This window comes from Orussus abietinus, unplaced genomic scaffold (genome assembly GCF_000612105.2).
Source record: "Orussus abietinus isolate OABI.00-Male unplaced genomic scaffold, Oabi_2.0 scaffold5, whole genome shotgun sequence".
Lineage (NCBI taxonomy): Eukaryota > Metazoa > Arthropoda > Insecta > Hymenoptera > Orussidae > Orussus > Orussus abietinus.
Window position 1 is genome coordinate 2,157,134 of NW_019394929.1, and position 18,184 is coordinate 2,175,317.

An 18,184-nucleotide genomic window follows, 5' to 3' on the forward strand; every position below is an offset into this window, starting at 1 on the left:
ACGTCTTTAAACGTATCACGTGACATCTCTGACTTGCGCACGTGTAAGCATGTGGCTGTGTTAAGGAGACCACACAAATACATAACTTATAATGTTAACATATTTTTGCATTGCTTAGCAGTAGAAACAATTGGGGAGGTAAAAATAACTCAATAAAGGGTTAATGTTAATGGCAACATTCATTTATGGATATAGCACCCTGTGAAGAACATTACATACATTTTCATATATTTCTTAGAATTCTAAACAAAATCGGTAAAAAATCATTAAATGCATTCAATACGGGTTTTCTTAGCATTAATAACCTGCGATACGTTACAAATCTAATAGACAAAGAAAATTATATTCACAGAGTATATGAGGTGTCATGGAAAATAAGTACGATACACTCTGAAAGTTCAGTTTCAACACCACTTTCTACAATTACATGCACAATAATGATTTGGCCATTATGGTAGACTGAAGGTACCATGAATTACTGAGCTGTATATTTACATCAACGTATTGTCATTCGCATATCAATGTTCCAAATTTAAAATGATCCTTCTTGTTGAAATTTAAGCAGGAATCAATTTGGTAACATTGTCCTTTGTCACAAGCTGAAGAAGACTGCCATTTTTTGGACGATCTTGTTGCTGTGCCCATTTCCAGAACAGGCTGCGAAATGAAACAGAGATTTAGAAAAATAGAATAAAAGAGTGGGAGAAGAAAACAAGTCAAGTAACATCGAGGGTGCACTGACTCAGAGACAAATTCAAGAGGTGTCCAGGTGGATGTATCGGCATCTGCCATCCATTTTCTATTCATAGGAGTATCCAGCGTAACAGGTAAAATTCCAGTGACCAGTGAATTCGCGGGAAGTCCACTTCCTTTGGCAGCCAGAGACTTGATTAATTGGTGGACGGCAGCCTTAGCCATACCATATCCGATCATTCCTAAAGTATGAAAATAATTTATCTCAACCGTAACATCATCAAGTAATTTTAGTTCAGAATTAGAGATGTAAACAAACCTGGAGTCTCATCAAGTGCTGCTTTTGCACCCGTTAAGGAGAGAAACCCTCCTTCTTTAAGATATTGAGCTGCAATGCTTGCTGCAATGGTTGAACTCCAAACGCTCTGCCTCCACATGAGATCACAATTTTTAATGAAATCCTTGTTAGATGCATTTCCACCTGCCCAGCCTCCAGCTACGCAGATTATTCCATCCAATTTCTCTTCCTTCAATATATCTTTAACTTGCTGTAGGATAGCTGTCTCCTGTTGGATATAATGATACTTTCAGCATATTTTACAATAAGAAATGCATTTAAATACACTCATTATAGTATCTACACTTATTTTATCAGAAAATACAATCACCTGTTCTTTCCAGTTATTCTCGCCCTTCACAATGATATTTGCATCAGCTTCATCATTTGGTTTCATATCAATGCAACCAACCCACTAAAAAATTCATAAAAGTATATAGTATGCAGGCATAACATCTTAGTATGAATTATCATACTATGAAATAATCATTTTCAGCTATCATGCATTGAAAAATATTATTGCGTACAATGTATTAATAACCTACATTATCTATTAAATGACCTTTTTTATCATTAGCTATGTTTAGCAATATGTAGAGCCCTTATCATTCTTGCCTTTGGCCCATGAGATAGTTGTAATACATAATAGTATTTTAAAGACTTCTTATAATAAAAAAATATTAAATAGGAATAAATGATAGATCTAACTAACTTATACTGTACAATCTGCCAGCATATGTTACAACAGCACAAGGAGCTTGGTAATCGACAGGTTTGACCTTGGTACAGTTTTCTTGTATACTTCACATTCACGCCATTCTCTAAGCATTAATCCATTGGATATTTTCCAGAGTCAAGGTGCACCTCCAGATATAATCTGTTTTCAGTGAGCTATGAAAATATTACCTTGCAATTTATCGAATAACTAAATAAGTTATTGCAATATATGTTCACTTAATTTTTTATTCAGGCACCTTTTAACCAGGTGACTTTAATTAGCCAAAAATTGATTTTTATTCGAAACAATTTCAGGTAAATTATTGACTCTATGCTGCGTGCCGAAATTTGAAATTCGCGCTAATAGTTCCAATGCACGGAGCGCTCTTCTAAAAAAATCGCGGATTATTTAAACATGAATCAATAGTCCGTGATTCATCCAGTAACTTTTTCGTAGTATAGAGGAAAGTATTTTTAACGACTTCCGGGAGAATTTGCTCCTCCAAGGAAATTTTATGTGAGTCAAGGAAAGGGCTTGTGAAACTCTGCATTATCGAGAAAATAAATATAAAAAAATTGGACGTCTTTCGATTCGTGCATTGACCGCGGGTAATTGGAAGAGAGAAAATAAAAAATTGACTGTGTCGGTATCCTGTTATTTATAGAAATTAAGTGGAATTGTCAGGGAATCAACAAGTTGCCGAGACGAGTGTCAAATGTAGTGGCTTTCGTGATTACCTCGACAAATTACTATCGGGGTTATCGAGGTTAAGATTTGTATGATAAAAAAATCGTAATCCGGGGGAAATCGAAACAACTCACCCATTTTTTGGATTTAAATTGCGAAATGCAAACAGAGCCGAGGGCCCCTTTACCGCCGTACACGAGAACACGTCCTAGAGCGGCAGCCATTGTTCAATAAATGAAGCAATTCGCGAGATTGAGCACGACTCGATACGAACATTCGCGTGTTCAGTCGGAGTCGGCCGAACGCGCTCGGAGTCTCCCGAAGTAGCACGAACGGATCTCGTGCTGTTCCGTGAAAGACATGCGACGTTGCACGTTTTCGGTTAACCATAGATTATGCAACGATAGAGCATCGCTCGATAGCCCAGGTTTAGTTCAGGCAATTGTAACTGTTGGCGCTGAACCCTAAATTTTAAAAATAATTCTTAAACGTCAACGGCGAGTTTTAAATTTAAAATTTCGTCATTCGAATTCATAACATCACAGTATTGCATAGAAGCGATCAACAAGACATGCAGCTCCAAGAGCAGCTATATATGGTTACAACGGAAAGCAACGAATCGGTTTGACGGGGGCGCTGACGCGATTCGAAAATCCCGCTCCTAGCCTTCGAGTGACTGGCAACATTGCGTTCACTTACGAAGCTTACTCCGGGAGCGTAGGTCTAGTGTGACGTCACGGTAGCCTAGTTGGGTTAGGTTTTACGCTGGAAATTGTAAGGAAAAATTTTTTGTTTGACGATTAATGTTTTCCCCATCGCATCTGCCGAAGTGACCAACGCCGAGAGCCCGCACTGTGTGTATCGACATTCGTATTCCGTGAATCGTGCAACCGCGAGGCCCCAAGTATCGGCGTATATGAGATTCTAAACGGAAAATGAGTCGACATGAAGGTACGTACGTATGCTCCGTACTGGCGAGTCCGATCGCGACTCCCATCATACCTATTACGGAGTATTCGGAAAGAGATAGAGGAGTGATTCTCAATTAGGGATGTCCGCGAACGACCCCGATAATTCGAGCCCCCCTAGGAGGCTCGAGGGATCGCCCCCGTGGAGGTGAAAAATTCGATCCTCTCGCCTAAATCCTAGGCCCAGGGCCCTGATGTCACAGGACAGATGGCACCACTTACGGAGGTTTTGCTTTGGTTTCTCATCATTTTCATTCTCTTTTAACGAGCTTCCAGGGAGTCCTGGATTCGAACTGCCTGGAGATGTTTCGAGGAATGAGGCTCACAAGGAGCTACTCCTCCGCCAAGGCTTTCCACCGATCGACTCCCTTCGTCTTTCTTCAGGGCTCCCTCTAGTCGATAAATTCCTGGCAGGAATAAACATGCTTCAGGGTTGCCTTTTGAAGGATCGTATGGTCCGATCGGTTGGCTTTGTTAGAGACCGACAAAGCCCTATTTTATCATGAGTTATAAATATTCAGAGATAGTTTGTGCACGTGATCTTTGAAAATGCAAGCTCCAAGCATGTTCCTTGAAGTAAAGACGATGATTGTGATTTCATTATTTCATATGGGTGCAAAGTAAAATTCTGGATCCTTTTGATTATTCAACGTTATCTGTGATCTTCTTGAACTTCATTTCTTATGTTGCAATATTTGTCAAACTTGTTTATGAGCACTTATTGGAAGGAACGTTAAACACCTAAATTATAATTTTAGCAAATGTACACATAATGGAACATTCTAGAATTACAGTGAATTGGCTAATTAACAAAAACACATATAACTAGAAAAATGACGTTGGCTCGTGTCCAGCTGAATTCCTTGTCTGCCTACAGATTTTGGTAGTGTGTTTACAAATACAATGGACAAAGATTGTAATTTTCTCATTGATATAAAAAAAATGAATATGCCAATCAAATAATGCATGAGACTAATGGTGTATATGGTATTCTAAAAATAATGAGGTTAAAGAATATTACTATTTTGATAACAATTACTGGCCGTGTCTTACAAGGGCATATTTAAATTAAATATTGATCAAATGTAACTATTCTTGTAATATTTTCTGAACCTCCTTTAAATGATAACCTATTGGTTAAATGTTTGATTAGACTTATCCAATATTGATCCACCATGTATAGCGAAGTCTAATTACTTTAATTTTGGCAACTCGATAATTCTGTGGTTAATATACTTCCAGGGGTAAGCTGTGACTCCTGTCTTAAGGGAAATTTTCGGGGTCGCAGATACAAGTGCCTGGTGTGCTACGATTATGATTTGTGCGCCAGTTGTTACGAGGCAGGTGCCAGCACTACACGTCACCTTACAGATCATCCTATGCAGTGCATACTTACTAGATCTGATTTTGGTAAGGTTCTTTTTGTAAAGTGAAACATGTAAAAATTAAAAATTCCAAATAACGTATTTTAATTTTCTGTCTTAGAATTATACTATGGTGGCGAAGGCGTGAGTGTCGAGCAGCCGCAGTCACTGACTTGTCCTTACTGCACGAAAATGGGATTCACAGAGACTACATTACAGGAACACATTGCTGCAGATCACCCAGATACATCCTTTGAAGTGGTTTGTACATTATTAGAAATTCATTCTATATTATAATAATATATGTTATCATAGAACTATTCGGTACAGTATATGTATGTTATTTATATTCGTAAAAAATTAAATGTTATTATGTTGTAGGTTTGTCCAGTATGTGCTTCTCTGCCAGGTGGTGATCCAAACCACGTGACCGATGATTTTGCTGGTCATTTAACTTTGGAACACAGAAACGGACAAAGGGACCTGATGTCATTTCTTGATGACCCGGTAGCTAGCCGCCAACCACTTCGGCGGATACCAGCTCCATCTCGAGGTGTTGGTGGGCCCAGGACCCGAAGGTAAAAAGTTATTTTCAGTAATCCATAATATTAAATCTCTCATGCTCGTAAATATTTTAAAATTCGCTCTTGGCTACATGGAGTGGAAGAAAATAATTAATTACTGAAAGTATAGCGGTGATCTGGATTATTTACTGCACTCTTATTTAGACACATCAATCATTATGTGTGCTCGTAATGATACAGTTTCTAAGCTGATGGATAAAATAATCAGGTATTGTTTTTGTACCTGTGGTAACACATCCGATACTTTAAATGGTATCGAAGCTCTTCGATATCAATTCACAATTATCTCATCTTAGATAATGTTCATTGGAGTGACATTGGACCTGCAGGTCCAACATGCATTTCAGCTCGTCGGGAGGCTTGAGTCCAAGTAGTCGAGAAGGTATAGACCCAATAGCGGAGCTATTATCTCAGCTGTCAGGGGTGCGTAGAACAGGTGGTGGTACTGGACAGGGTTCGTCGGCGCCGACGCAATTGCATCAATTACAGATGCAGTTACAACTCGAACGTCAACAAGTTAGGGTACGTGGACAGTTTTTAAGGCCTCTCTTCATTTTTACGTCTTGTATAAAAAATGAGTACCATCATTTATAATAATTTATGTTAATTCTTGTTTGTAATTAGTTGAAATTATTCAATGCATTTTCAGGCTGCCAGGCACCAGTTAGAACGAATGCCAGGAAGAAGACAAACCCAGGTTATCGGATCGGTGAGTGGTAGCGGTGGTGCTGGTGGCAGTGGTCATTCTGCTACTATGTCCAGCGTGGTGGCCAATAATGCAGCTAGTAATAATAATGCAACCAACGCTACCAACCCGTCCGGTGTTTCGTCTGCCAATTCGCAGCAATTCTTGCTACCAAGGTAAGTTATTTTGACTTAAAACTTCAAATCTATTAAAACATATGAAATTAAGGGAAGTACTATTGAAATAAATCAAGTATTATAAATTGGCAGAGGAGTCTATACAACATTGTTAAAAAAAAAAAATTGGCACAATGGTGGTAGTGAGAAGTGAATTGTTGAAAATGTATAACAAATTAAAATTGTATTGTCTTATCTTACTATTAACGTACTCCATGCAATATCATCTTCTTGGAAAGTAGAAATTTTTTTTGGCCTGCTCCATATATAAACCAAGAACTGCATGTCATGGCCAACGCATTGGCTGCCAAAACTTGCATTCCAAAACACTCTGCTCTGCCGTTTAAAGACTTCAATCACAGTCGCCCAAAAGCTCTCACCAAGAAGCTTTAGGAAAATATTCATTAAAGTTAGAACGATCCCAGTGATTTTTTTGTGTACTTAATAAGAACCAAAGTGTTTCCATTTTTTTCCAAGTGCAATTTAATTTCACGTATAATAATTTTCATAAAGCGATAATCGTGACTGTCGTTTGTCCTTGTGAAACGTGTGTCATGACGTGCGAGACGTACTAATTACATAAAATTTTAATTTCGTGCCCTTCGATACGCTTCAACGAATGTATTCCCAGTAAATATATTCTAATAAAGTGTTAACTAAGTGCTGATTCAGGCATGACCGCGGAGACGTCAAAACGATTTGGCCATTCGGACAAGCCGAAGGCAAAGAACTTGACAGGTGCAAAAGCCGTTTCCGATAATTCGACGAACGTCAAAGTAATCCCACCTCCGCGTGTTCGCAGATGTATCACGACTACGTTAACCGAATCCCAACTGCAGAGCATAGAACGCGAGAGTGCTAACAGGAGCCAGTTTGTGCGGGCGCTCGTTATCGGAACACTTTCGCAGCCGCTACCGGAATTGACGCAGCAATTGACTGCGCAAACGCCGGCGTCTAGTGCGACGACCGCGAGTACCACCCCGGAGACACCTAACGCGAACGCTTCCGTGGCACCGGCGAAAAAGCAGAATGCCACCCAGGAGCCGAAAAGGGATCAAACCAGCACGAACAAGGCGGTCGTGCAGACCAGTGCGCAGCAGCAACAGCAGCAGCACGTGTTGCAGTCCGCCATTGGAGGCGTAGGAGGTGGCCTGCAAAGCCAAGGTCTACCTCCGAATCCAAACAGCATTACGGCGCAGAATACACCCATGGTCCAGACACTGATGCACAGTGTATTACCACAGCCATTGGTAAGTAAACGATCCTCGTACCTCGAATTTCAAGTTATTTAGAGATTTTTCTGGGCTCCCCCTCCAGAGAGAGGATTAACGTTAAACGCGATACGCGCTACCGGAATGGTTGCGAATGACAATGCCGGATCGAGTCGAGGCTCACAATGGAGGGGAAAAGAAAGAAATAGGGGAAGACGAAAAGGTCGCGGACTGGCGCTCGGCCAGGGGAGCGACACGCGGATATGCAGTAGCGGATATCAAGGAGACTTTCTTGTACTGTTGGACAGGTATTGCAGCAGCCACTGCCTCCACCCATAAGGAATACCGGAACCGGAACCATCCGAGAGCCGATGGCAGCCCCGGCGCCTGCCTACCTCAGGGGCGGAGTCGGCCCCGTCGGAGTAACGGGCACCTCGCGTAGGAAGCCGGTCAGGGCCGTAGACGGGAGAAACCAATCTACGGAGCCTCCTCCCCCGCACTAACCCCTTCCCTGCCCGCGTCCACCCACAGGCCCCTAGCACTAGTCCTAGCACTGTTTAGAACACCTCATCATTATTGTTATTATTATAATANCGCCCGGCCGACCCCACCCCGACATATACATATATATCTTCCGTCGCCACACGACTCCGACGCACTGCCAAGGTGCGACCCGCTCCACCGTCGGGCGAGTCGTTAGACGCCGCAACGCACGAATTCCGAGGGGCCCGTCGTTTTTGACCACGCGGTGTACGGGGCCACTGCGCTCTGCACTCGATTGTACATAATATACGTATGGAGTTTCGTCGAGGGACGCGCGATTCTCGCTTGGGGGTTTCAGTGGGGATGGAGAAAGGAAAAGGGACGGTGGATTGGGAGACTGGGCACGGACCTGCTGCCTCGTGCAAGCGCAAACGTCGGTTTGACGTTTGGCGACCACGTGGCCGGGTAGAGGGTTCTGCTGCGAGAGGTGATGAGGACACGCGGGGTGATTTTTGACTGACGGTTGTGCCGCGCGATGTACCGGGGTTTTTGTTCACTTTTTGGATCACTTTTTCCCCAATTTGTTTTTCGAACGGTGGAGCACGCGATCCCCGAAATTGGCGCCGAGTGATCGATTGTCCATTTTAAGACGTTCGACGCTCGTCTCGGCGACGGCGGGTCGCACCTTGGCGAGTCCTGGAAAGGAAACGTGGAAAACGAGGGAACGAGGAAATCGAGGAAATTAGGAGAATTAAGGAAATTAAGGAAGTCGAGGAAAACGACGTTTGTACATTTCGCGAAACGGCGGAGGCGGGGGCTGAGGAGAGGACTAGGCTTCGGCGAAGGAAAAGTGCGGGGAGGAGGGAAACTTGCGGAGGAGTCGCTTTGCATCTTTCGTTTTTCAGTGGAGGGGACGGAAAAGGGGAGAAATACGTAACGTCGGTCGCATTCGCCTGCGACCCTTGTCTTTGTACTCACCTTTCCTTTCCCCGCCTCCGCCGTCCTCGTCGAGAATTACGACGATTTCCTTGGTTTTGACAATTACTTTACTTGTCGCGCGTTTCGTTCGCCCTGTGGGAGGATATCTAGGTAGGTAATGTGCGATCATGGCAAAGAGAGCCGCACCGATTACGAGGATACCCGAATAAACGTAACATAGTGTAATGAAAAAGAAATGTCACGCGTTACTGGCCAACATGTAAAGCTCTGATTATACGGCTGACTTGTCGCCCGGCGCACCACTAATGTACCATTTTATTCCTTTCGCTGTCACTCGGTAAAATTGTGCTTGAGAAATTAATTCTACGGACTTGGTATAACTACGGTGTGGACGAATACGCATTATCGTTACACTATTCAGAGGATCGAGGGTGTAATTAAATTGAACGGTATTCAATTGGGTGGACGTAACCGTATAACGAATGCTCGAGACGTTTGTCGAGGGCAGGTCGTATTTTTTTATTTATACTATCTTACGTTTATAGAGAGGGAGGAAAAGAAAAAACGGGATACAACGTGGAACAGGGTGAGGGTGGGCATTCGTCGATGCAGTCGGCCCCAGTGCCGAAAAATCGAGCCCTTGTGCGGTCAAGTTTTACTATCTCACGAGAAAAGCGATAACGATAATAACTCATAACGATGATAGCGATAATAACGAAGGTGGATAACGCGTCTCGAGGCGACGCCTCGCCGCCCGTTTCGTCGGGCCGTTCTCCCGTACTCGAGGATTACTTCTTGAATTATTAATATTTTTTTTCCCACCCTGAGTCTCTTCGGCCCCTTCTCTTGTAATTTCTCCTTTCTTACCGCGGCCCTTTTCTGCGCCCTCGAGTAGGGCCGATTAAGCGAAACGTTTGCGGAATTGACTAAGTTTATTTAGCCGATTTCAGATTTCATTCGGATCGACTTCACGTGGATTCTGCGGGATTTCCGTAACACTCGTACTAGCGAATGTTCATACGGGTCCAGAGATGTGTAAAGTTAACGCGCTGTAAATTAAACGGCCTGGCCGATTTAAGTGAAATTTCCGGAGGGAGAGAGAGAGAGAGCACTCGCGCGATTCAAGTGAAATTCATGTGATTTGAATGGGATTTGGAAAGGGAATAGGATTCGGTTGATTTTCGGATGTTTTTGTATGTGACTTTCGTTCGGGGCAGGATCGCGAGCACCGATCGTTGTCCTTGGTCGCCGTTCGTGGCAGACGCTTTTTGAGAATTTACATTGTCGTATAAAATAGACGGTTTACGTCGAATCGGGATACTTTTTGCTGGAAGAAGCAAGGAAGGAAACTTTGGAGCGAAAGATGGTACGCGCGCGTCGGCCGACTTCGCTCGGCGCTACGGAACGATCGATCTTTTTAAAGGGTATTGACGAAAGCGTGCCAATGGCTATTGGGCGCAATGATCGGTGCTCCAGGTGATTCTAGACTTTACGTAGAACTTCGATGCACCTCACTGAGTGAGTCTTGGAACCGAAATAACGAGAGCGTTGCATCGTTGCCTCGCGAGTGAAGGCACGTGTAGGTGTAGGTCGTGAATTAGCTGGCAACGACGAATCGTTTAATTGCCGAGCGATAGGGACATTTAACACAGGATTAAAAGTACTAATCATTTTGGCTGATAGGCGAGTACCCCCCCTTTTTTTTTTCCGACGCGACGCGAATATACAATTTCGGGCGCTTTTATCCCCCCCTCTCACTTCCTTGAAGGCCCTACTACTACTCCGTGAATCAAGGGAGGAAGCAAAAGCTTTCGGATATCTTACGTCGTTGCTTTCGCCGGTCAGATAATGTGATTTTTCGACTTATCAAAAGGAAGGAAGAAAAACTGTGTAAAATATGCTTAAGTTAAATAAAGTTATAAATATTGAAAATCGATCGAGTTCAGTCGAGTCGGTGTGTGCGGATCCGTTGGTTCTTCTTCTTTTTCTTTTCTTCCGATTGGTCGTACGGAGAGCTCGATGGGGAGTACGGAGAGTTTTTTTAATTATTCGCCGACACGTCTCGTCCGGACGGGCCTTTTTGTTTTTGGATTAGGAACTCTACTTGGTCTGCATGTATCGCGGCTTATCGTTTACCTTTTATCTACGGATAAGGAAATTTATAGGAATATTTAAATAGAAGGGAAAGCGCACGTATGCACGCGTCTGCATATATGAGGTACTACGTGCATGAGTAATAATTAAGGTGAGGCCGAGCCAAGTAGACGTATTAGATATTGGGAAAACGAGGGAAAGAGTACCCGGGAGGAGTGTTGGATCGATCGATCTTGATTTATGCTTACTATTGTTGTATTATGTTTACCGACGTTGTTTAATATACGCCTCTTGGAGAAGATATGTGCGGATATATCTTGGAAAAGTGCAGGAAAGCCATCGTTGAGGATATTTCTTTCTTCGGAATATCGCCCTTTACCGCTGTATCGATATTTCTATGTAAGAGATTCGCCCCCCACTTTGTACATCTTGTGCGCAAAAATTACTCAAGTAAGCCGTCTTTGTAAATTAAATCGAGCCCGGGGCTGATGTCGAGGGAAGGGGAGGAGATTAAACGTCGCATAGCCCTTGTTTGTAGCTAAGGGGAATTTAATTTAGGAGCTTCTTTGTTCCGTATCTTCCTTCGCGAAATAAAAATCCAGACACCTCGACCGATCGACTATAAATAGTTCTGCTCGAATCATGCGACCGAAGGTAACTCTCTTGAGACTTTCGCTTACATCCTGTGGACTTTGCGGCTCTTGTCGAGGACTCGTGGGGCGAGGAAGGATATTAGTTAAAAAAAAAAAGAAAAAAAATACATTTCTAAGAGTCCTGCAAGCGCGCAGATAGAGATACCGGGGCATGTTGGGGTCGATTTTTAGGGCTGATCTTATATGACCGTACTAGAGGTGATTCGAGATTGTATGGTGTGACGGTGGAATGGGAGATGTTCGCGGACATTATTAAATATTAGAGAATTAAATGCGAAGTCTTATATATATAATATAATAATTGGAATGTAAATTGTGTTTGGTTGTATTTTGTGTTATACGCCTCTGACGCTGAATATAATGAAGATTCAATTGAATCGTTTACCTTATGAATGTCATCTTAATCTCGTCGTTGGTGATATTTTAAGGCCATTTATAGTCTTTGGAAATTGTCACCCTTGTTACGTTACAACTGAACTAAATTAGCATTTATCAGTTTGGACCATTATCAGAATTTATTCTTGTTTAAGTTACGCGCCAATATGGCGACATTCGGCGAGCGGTAGCGCACGACGGTCGATTGTTCAACTAACGTTGCGAAATGATCAATCTTTATCGCCGATGATCCTAGCTACTTGTTTGTCAAGAAATTTTGCAACTCGTATTTTATTTAACGTTCAACGGATTCACGAAAAAATGGGTCCTCTTGAAACTGCCAAAAAGGCTGCGGCTTATAGAGCCGTCGATGAGTACGTACAGGTTACGTATCACGTTGTTAAGCTTAAACGGTACCGTATAGGTTATCCGTGAGCCGGTCTTTTAGATTGTTGCATTTGTTTTTAGAATAACAACGTGATCGGCATTGGTTCTGGATCTACTGTTATTTATGCTGTTCATAGACTCGGTAAGGAAATTACAGGCTTTCGCAGTTGTGTACTTTGAGTGTACTAGCTTACGAGTATCAATGCTTCTGTACGTGCTTTTATTGTACTTGGTATGGTGCAGTCTGTAATTCACTGGTTACATGGACAGTGTTGCTGTTCGGTTAGTCCGTTTAAACAAGTCGATAGTCATTATTATTAAACGACTTGAGTGATTCCTATTTCAGCGGAACGTGTTAAAGAAGAAAATCTGAATGTTGTCTGCATTCCTACTTCGTTCCAGGCTCGCCAGCTAATTGTGAATCACCATCTCACGTTAGGAGATCTTGAAACTAGTCCGGTGGTAATGGTCAATGGTGGATATGTATATATTTATTTTCATGAATTTTTGTTTCATAGCAGTATATTTTTAGTTAGACTGTGCTATCGATGGAGCTGATGAAGTCGACTCGGAACTGAATCTGATAAAAGGTGGAGGGGGTTGTTTGCTTCAAGAAAAAATTGTTGCTTCATGTGCGGATAGATTAATTATAATAGCTGATTATACGTAAGCTGATTCCTAATGGTTAAGGATATTTTGCATGTTTAGGATATTTTAAAATTTCCTGTAAATTTCAGGAAAAATTCACAGAAACTTGGCGAGCAGTACAAAAAGGGGATTCCAATAGAAGTCGTTCCTATGGCGTATGTGCCTGTACAGCGAAAAATTGAAGACAATTATGGAGGGTCAGCAAAAATTAGGATGGCTGTAGCTAAGGCTGTAAATTTCGTTATTTCAGTTCTTCTGGATAGAATACATATGTGTCGTTACATAATTTTTGTGGTTCTTTCCTTATATCAGGGACCTGTGGTAACAGACAGCGGTAATTTCATCCTGGACTGGCACTTTCCTCACGATATTTCTGACTGGGAGAAAATTAATATAGCAATATCGATGATACCTGGAATCGTAGAAACCGGTCTGTTTGTTAAAATGGCTTCTAAGGCATTCTTTGGAATGGCAGATGGCAGCGTTAAGGAACAATCATGAAATATAAAAAAATGTTTCCACTCCATTTTGAAAGCATTGCAAATAATAATTAAATCATGTTCTCAAAGAGAAGTTAAGGCGTGCATTTAAGTGAAGCAAATAATGAGACTGTTCGGCTTGCCATCCATAGCAAGGATAACTATTTCTCGTATTTATAAATATAGCCTTTGTACATCTTGATACATATACATATATATTTTAATATTTCTAAGGCTACATCAAATAAAGGTGACGTGTACATCGTTTTTTGTCAAATTCACTGAATTAAATAACGTTCATATAAAAAAGAAAAAAACCGATTCTATCTTGCTTGTTACATTTACTATATTGTAAATGAGGAATTGTTAGGGTTTTGTATTGATTTAAAAAAAAAAAGGTCGCCCGAACAGGGACTCGAACCCTGGACCCTCAGATTAAAAGTCTGATGCTCTACCGACTGAGCTATCCAGGCACTCACGGTTATGTTTGTGAATAAGTACGTCTTTAATAATTTCATATTTTTCACGACTCCTTTCTCAGTTTTAATGTATATTCTCTCAAAACTTGTGCGTCCTATCAGAGGGAAGAGAAGTGCAAGACTGGGGCTTCCTTTTACGTTACTCGTTTAATGTAAAAAAAAATATAGCTGAAACCTCGGCGCGCGAGGAGTTTTATTTACTGAAAAATGAAAATAAAGAGGTGTTTAAGAGTTTTATGCCGAGAGGTTCACGAGGGCACTCTACATACCGCGTATCTCTTATTCATAAGTCTTGGTCCTGTTCACCTTGGCGGTAGAATTACGATTTATACCGAGGAGCCTGTAAGATAATAAATGCTGTCTGAAGCAGTCTAACGTGGAGTACGAACATGGGACGGACCTTTTGATTATCCTGCACCGAGTCGGATTCAATCGCATTTAATAAAAATCCACTACTTTCTTTATCGTCATCACATAATTGATATGTTACGTCGACCGTTTGCTTATCGACATCACTGCTCGAGGTACAAATTTCGAAATTCCGTGGGCTACGGCAGGAATTGAAGGTCAAGGCGTTGAAATTTTCAAAAGAATCTAGACGAGACGGCGCGGAAAACCCGCTAATGTTAAGTACACATGGTTACTCCCCCGAGGTGTTCTCAATTAGGAAAGTACAAACGGCGTTTATGTTTTACCGCCGGGGAGAATCTTCTCTCTCTCTCCCTCTTTTTCCGCGGGTTCTCCAGCAGGTATATGCACAAGTTCCAAAAAGGAAAAGACCGTACTTCTGCCCGGAGAACATTTTCCCAGAGGCGCAGAAAAGTCTGACGTCTCCATGCGAGTGCTGCCGAGTGTACCGTGTTTTATCGAACGGGCGAATTGAAAAAAAGGAAAAAAAAAGAAGGAATGGGAGATGAAGAAAAAAAGACAGAGCCCAGCATCTCGTAAGGTGTGAACGACCTTATGGAGGCGCAGCGGGCTCTGATGCGCGAACGGTGTAAGTACTTAGCCCCAACTGCTTTTCTGTGATTTATACAGACCGTTAGAGGCTGACTCGTTACACCCTACTTCCGGGCATGATTCCCTCCGACGACCCTTCCTCTTTCCCTCTACGCCAGTCATTTTCAGCAGGCTCTTTGCATACGTGCGTGTCACCGGGGAAACTCGAGGAAAGGGTAGCCTTGGACCTTCCCCGTGTTCTCCGGGGCAGAGAAATGAGCTACAAACCTCCCTGCCATGTTCGGTCCCCTGAAACCCTGGGAGTGGCTACGGAAAAAATAGATCTGTATAATTCTAGGTCGGTAGAGCATCTAATAACTCTATTTTTAATGAATTAATTACTTCCCACTCTGATCATTTCATAGGCCTCGCCACCCTTCGGACGATACGGTCGGGAGTGAATTTTTTGCGCGTTCGCCAAAATGGATTTCGAATTTCTGAGCGGTTTTGGAAACACCCGGAGGTAGAGGCTGATACGTAGACATTTTTCGGAGGGTTTCTGGAGGTAGGTGGTGGTTTTCTTTTTCCAAGTATTTGTTTTCTTCACGAGAGAAAACCACCCCATGTCGGAGTAAGAGGGAAAATATTCGAGGGTGCGGAGGCCTGTGGAGAGGCCTCCGGGGAAAACTAATTAATAATGAGACGTTTACTGCGAAAAGAACCGGCCAACTACGGACTGCCTCTCGTAGATGTAATAATGAGAACCGTAAGCGTCATATGCTCGGCACGGAGCAGGGCGCATGTATTTAGCGTGGCTGCTGGACCTTGGAGGGGGATGTATTTCAAGACTGAGCGCGCTATTTCGCCATCAAATACAACCCTTAGCGGCCATCGCGCGTGCCTCCACTCGTGCTCGTTCCTGAAGTGTCTCGCGGTCTCGGGATCCGTCAAAGAAACGGCGATTAAAGTCCCGAAAAAGGCCTCCGAAGTACTTCGTTTGTTCCCGCGAGTTCCGCAAAGGTTCGCGATGAAGGTAAGCATTTTTCCCCGCCAACCTTTCCCGGGATTTTTTTCTTTCCCCCCCTTTGGGAAGTTGCTTAATTCACGGAATTTCGGGGGAAGATTGTGGAACGAACTTTCGGAGGAAAGCCTCGAACGGGCACGGTTTCCAGGGCGAAGTTTTCGCCAGGTAGGGACTTCTCCATTTTCCAAAATTGCTCGGTAAATCGGGATAATTTTAGGCGCCTGCGAGGAAATTATTGAAAGTGCAGTGAGATGGTGCGTGTCCTTCGTAGGGATGGAAAAATTCATTGAGTCACTTTGCGCTCTTATTTCGGGATTTCTCATTTTTATCCGGAAGACCTCCTAGGAAAAATCCCGAAATGGGTATGCAATCGGAAGCATTCGGTTTGGAATTGCGTAATGAGTGTTAAATAATGTATAGGAGGGTTTAATTAAAATCGTTCCTACTATTTCGCAGGGTTTAAATTTCCGCGTGGCCTTTGATACTCCTAACAAAATTAATCCGTGCTTTTGACGGCTTTTATCAAGGCGCTGGGTCGATTTCCGACGAATCAGTGTAAAAATGAAACTCCTATTTAAAGGTATAACGTTATTACTCCCGTGTCGAGTGACGACAGTGACAACCTAGTCGGCGAAAAAATTGCCTTCCTAGTCTGTGCACTATACATTGATAGAAAATTGGATATCCTGATCGAATTTATGACGCGTTGGAAGGCGTGGGCTGTTAAAAATGTTAAATCTACCATTATGCACTTTCTCCGATACCATTGGCGAAATGACGCCGTTAATTACCAACCGAACGGAATGCAAAACTAATCGTCAACGTAAGCAGATTATGGCTGCAACGTATCCTCGAGTACTTCGTTGTCGTTATGCAACTGTGATAATCATCGGTAATGGTAATAATGATACGCGAGCAGGTGGTTTCCGTGTCAACGTAAATTCGTAAAAAGTTAATGAGCTTTGTGCTTGGGGACTTGAACTCGCGGTAACTATAAGGGAAACGAAAATAATCGAGACGTAACGATTAATGGTTATTTAATAGCGATTGTATACTTGCATGATCTCTTGGTTTAATGAGGATACTTTTCGTATTTTTCTTTTTTTTAGGTGAACGGGTACGTCTACTGTGCTCTGGTTTTCGTTTCTCTGCAAGTCATGTCAAATTCTGCAAGCCTCCGAAGTAGAGTAAGTTCGTAAGCTTCGTGGTATATGTAAAATAAAGATTAAGATTTCACCTTGATTTTATGCACTTGAATTAAATGTTAAATGAAGGGTCGGGTGTTCGCAGGTCGATCCTCAGTTTCTGGAAAATATCGAACCCGATCAATCGAACAAAATGAAGAGGCCATTTTGTAACGCGTTCACTGGTGAGTACTAATTATCAGGGAGGAAATTAGCTGGAGCTTCCAATTATCTTCTTTTCCTTTTATACCATTTTTTAATATTTCAGGTTGCGGAAGGAAGAGGAGTTCCGTGGAATATAATTTGGGCATGCAGGGTGATAATAGTCAGAGCATTCGATTATCGGTACCATTGTTTAAAGCACTGTTAAGGGCTACTTCTCCAGAAATACGGGAAAATCTTGATTGCCAATCAGATGACTGCAATGTCCAGGAGGTTTCACAAGACATCTCTTCATTGGCTAGGAAGATGATAAATCGCGATCGATATGACAGTTAATCGTGTCCACCTAGTCCAATTAATAACGATATTAAAATTCAACCGATACTCCCACTCCATCAATGGAGTGATTATTAAAAGAATACTCAAATCTCTCCGTTCATCGTGAAACGAACATCGTTTCGAAATAATAATCCTCCTTGTACATTTCTCAAATGATGTCTTTCAAAAGGTGCCCGCGTTACCATTCCAGCAAGTATTTATCAGGTGTGATTAATTGATCGGTGTGCACTGTATTAAGTTTATGCATGAGGGCACTTAATACCGAAAAAAAAAAAAAACTACAGTATCGATTCCTAACGTGAACTATGGATTTAATCACTTTGTGACAAATATTTGATCGAACAAGTGCTGCGACTTGTTTATTCAATTTATTTAATAAAGTACACAAGATGCTATAAACTGTATTAGCTCAACCTATATATAATAAAAATTATTGGCTCGCGGATCATGTAGAGGGAATTATTTCGAAAATATCCCGCGGACGTAAATATTTTTCATTTTAACCATGTTTGACTAATAAGCTACGTATTTGCCATCGACTTCGTGATTTCATTCTCTCCCCCACCCACACAAATG

General features: G+C 42.2%; 4 protein-coding genes and 1 non-coding gene across 9 annotated transcripts; 3 read left to right on the plus strand and 2 right to left on the minus strand.

The window, feature by feature from the left end:
• Nucleotides 1–160: 160 nt before the first annotated feature.
• Nucleotides 161–3,733, minus strand: LOC105701310 (dihydropteridine reductase). Of its 3 annotated transcripts, none has more exons than XM_012427953.2 (5): nt 3,626–3,733; nt 1,362–1,445; nt 1,013–1,259; nt 743–935; nt 161–657 (listed from the first exon to the last, which is right to left on the minus strand). In XM_012427953.2, the coding sequence occupies exons 1-5, from the start codon at nt 3,656–3,658 to the stop codon at nt 558–560; spliced, it is 657 nt and encodes a 218-aa protein (XP_012283376.1). In that variant the 5' UTR covers nt 3,659–3,733; the 3' UTR covers nt 161–557. The 3 variants fall into 3 exon arrangements, with proteins under 3 accessions (XP_012283376.1, XP_012283375.1, XP_012283377.1); XM_012427952.2 differs by lacking the exon at nt 3,626–3,733 and adding an exon at nt 2,570–2,720; XM_012427954.2 differs by lacking the exon at nt 3,626–3,733 and adding an exon at nt 1,743–2,488.
• Nucleotides 3,158–8,010, plus strand: LOC105701308 (E3 ubiquitin-protein ligase KCMF1). The gene is made up of 8 exons (XM_012427950.2): nt 3,158–3,386; nt 4,646–4,813; nt 4,889–5,028; nt 5,149–5,345; nt 5,681–5,873; nt 6,001–6,212; nt 7,015–7,462; nt 7,732–8,010. The coding sequence occupies exons 1-8, from the start codon at nt 3,371–3,373 to the stop codon at nt 7,924–7,926; spliced, it is 1,569 nt and encodes a 522-aa protein (XP_012283373.1). The 5' UTR covers nt 3,158–3,370; the 3' UTR covers nt 7,927–8,010.
• A 4,169-nt stretch (nt 8,011–12,179) lies between these two features.
• On the plus strand, nt 12,180–13,799 carry LOC105701309 (ribose-5-phosphate isomerase). The gene is made up of 6 exons (XM_012427951.2): nt 12,180–12,351; nt 12,436–12,496; nt 12,701–12,816; nt 12,887–13,020; nt 13,092–13,233; nt 13,315–13,799. The coding sequence occupies exons 1-6, from the start codon at nt 12,214–12,216 to the stop codon at nt 13,501–13,503; spliced, it is 780 nt and encodes a 259-aa protein (XP_012283374.1). The 5' UTR covers nt 12,180–12,213; the 3' UTR covers nt 13,504–13,799.
• An 82-nt stretch (nt 13,800–13,881) lies between these two features.
• Nucleotides 13,882–13,954, minus strand: Trnak-uuu. Its single transcript has one exon. It is a non-coding gene; the product is annotated as a tRNA-Lys (tRNA).
• A 413-nt stretch (nt 13,955–14,367) lies between these two features.
• Nucleotides 14,368–18,176, plus strand: LOC105701334. 3 transcript variants are annotated; one of them, XM_012427999.2, is made up of 5 exons: nt 14,368–15,464; nt 15,619–15,932; nt 17,033–17,110; nt 17,214–17,292; nt 17,376–18,176. In XM_012427999.2, the coding sequence occupies exons 2-5, from the start codon at nt 15,657–15,659 to the stop codon at nt 17,603–17,605; spliced, it is 663 nt and encodes a 220-aa protein (XP_012283422.1). In that variant the 5' UTR covers nt 14,368–15,464; nt 15,619–15,656; the 3' UTR covers nt 17,606–18,176. The 3 variants fall into 3 exon arrangements, with proteins under 3 accessions (XP_012283422.1, XP_012283421.1, XP_012283420.1); XM_012427998.2 differs by having other exon boundaries at nt 14,368–15,257; nt 15,325–15,932; XM_012427997.2 differs by having other exon boundaries at nt 14,368–15,932.
• Nucleotides 18,177–18,184: the final 8 nt, after the last annotated feature.

Bases quoted from the DNA above. Each gene is read 5' to 3' on its own strand.
- LOC105701309 (XM_012427951.2), top strand. From the start codon at position 12,214: ATGATCCTAGCTACTTGTTTGTCAAGAAATTTTGCAACTCGTATTTTA. The intron at 12,352-12,435 runs GTTACGTATCAC...ATTTGTTTTTAG, and splicing joins CCGTCGATGAGTACGTACAG to AATAACAACGTGATCGGCAT. The intron at 13,021-13,091 runs GTAAGCTGATTC...TGTAAATTTCAG, and splicing joins ATTATAATAGCTGATTATAC to GAAAAATTCACAGAAACTTG.
- LOC105701310 (XM_012427952.2), bottom strand. From the start codon at position 2,659: ATGGCTGCCGCTCTAGGACGTGTTCTCGTGTACGGCGGTAAAGGGGCC. The intron at 1,446-2,569 runs GTGAGTTGTTTC...TGAATTTTTTAG, and splicing joins AATTTAAATCCAAAAAATGG to TGGGTTGGTTGCATTGATAT. The intron at 658-742 runs GTCAGTGCACCC...TTCATTTCGCAG, and splicing joins CCTCTTGAATTTGTCTCTGA to CCTGTTCTGGAAATGGGCAC.
- LOC105701334 (XM_012427997.2), top strand. From the start codon at position 15,597: ATGAGACGTTTACTGCGAAAAGAACCGGCCAACTACGGACTGCCTCTC. The intron at 17,111-17,213 runs GTAAGTTCGTAA...GGGTGTTCGCAG, and splicing joins CTGCAAGCCTCCGAAGTAGA to GTCGATCCTCAGTTTCTGGA. The intron at 17,293-17,375 runs GTGAGTACTAAT...TTAATATTTCAG, and splicing joins ATTTTGTAACGCGTTCACTG to GTTGCGGAAGGAAGAGGAGT.
- LOC105701308 (XM_012427950.2), top strand. The intron at 4,814-4,888 runs GTAAGGTTCTTT...TTTCTGTCTTAG, and splicing joins ACTTACTAGATCTGATTTTG to AATTATACTATGGTGGCGAA. The intron at 5,346-5,680 runs GTAAAAAGTTAT...TTGGACCTGCAG, and splicing joins GGTGGGCCCAGGACCCGAAG to GTCCAACATGCATTTCAGCT.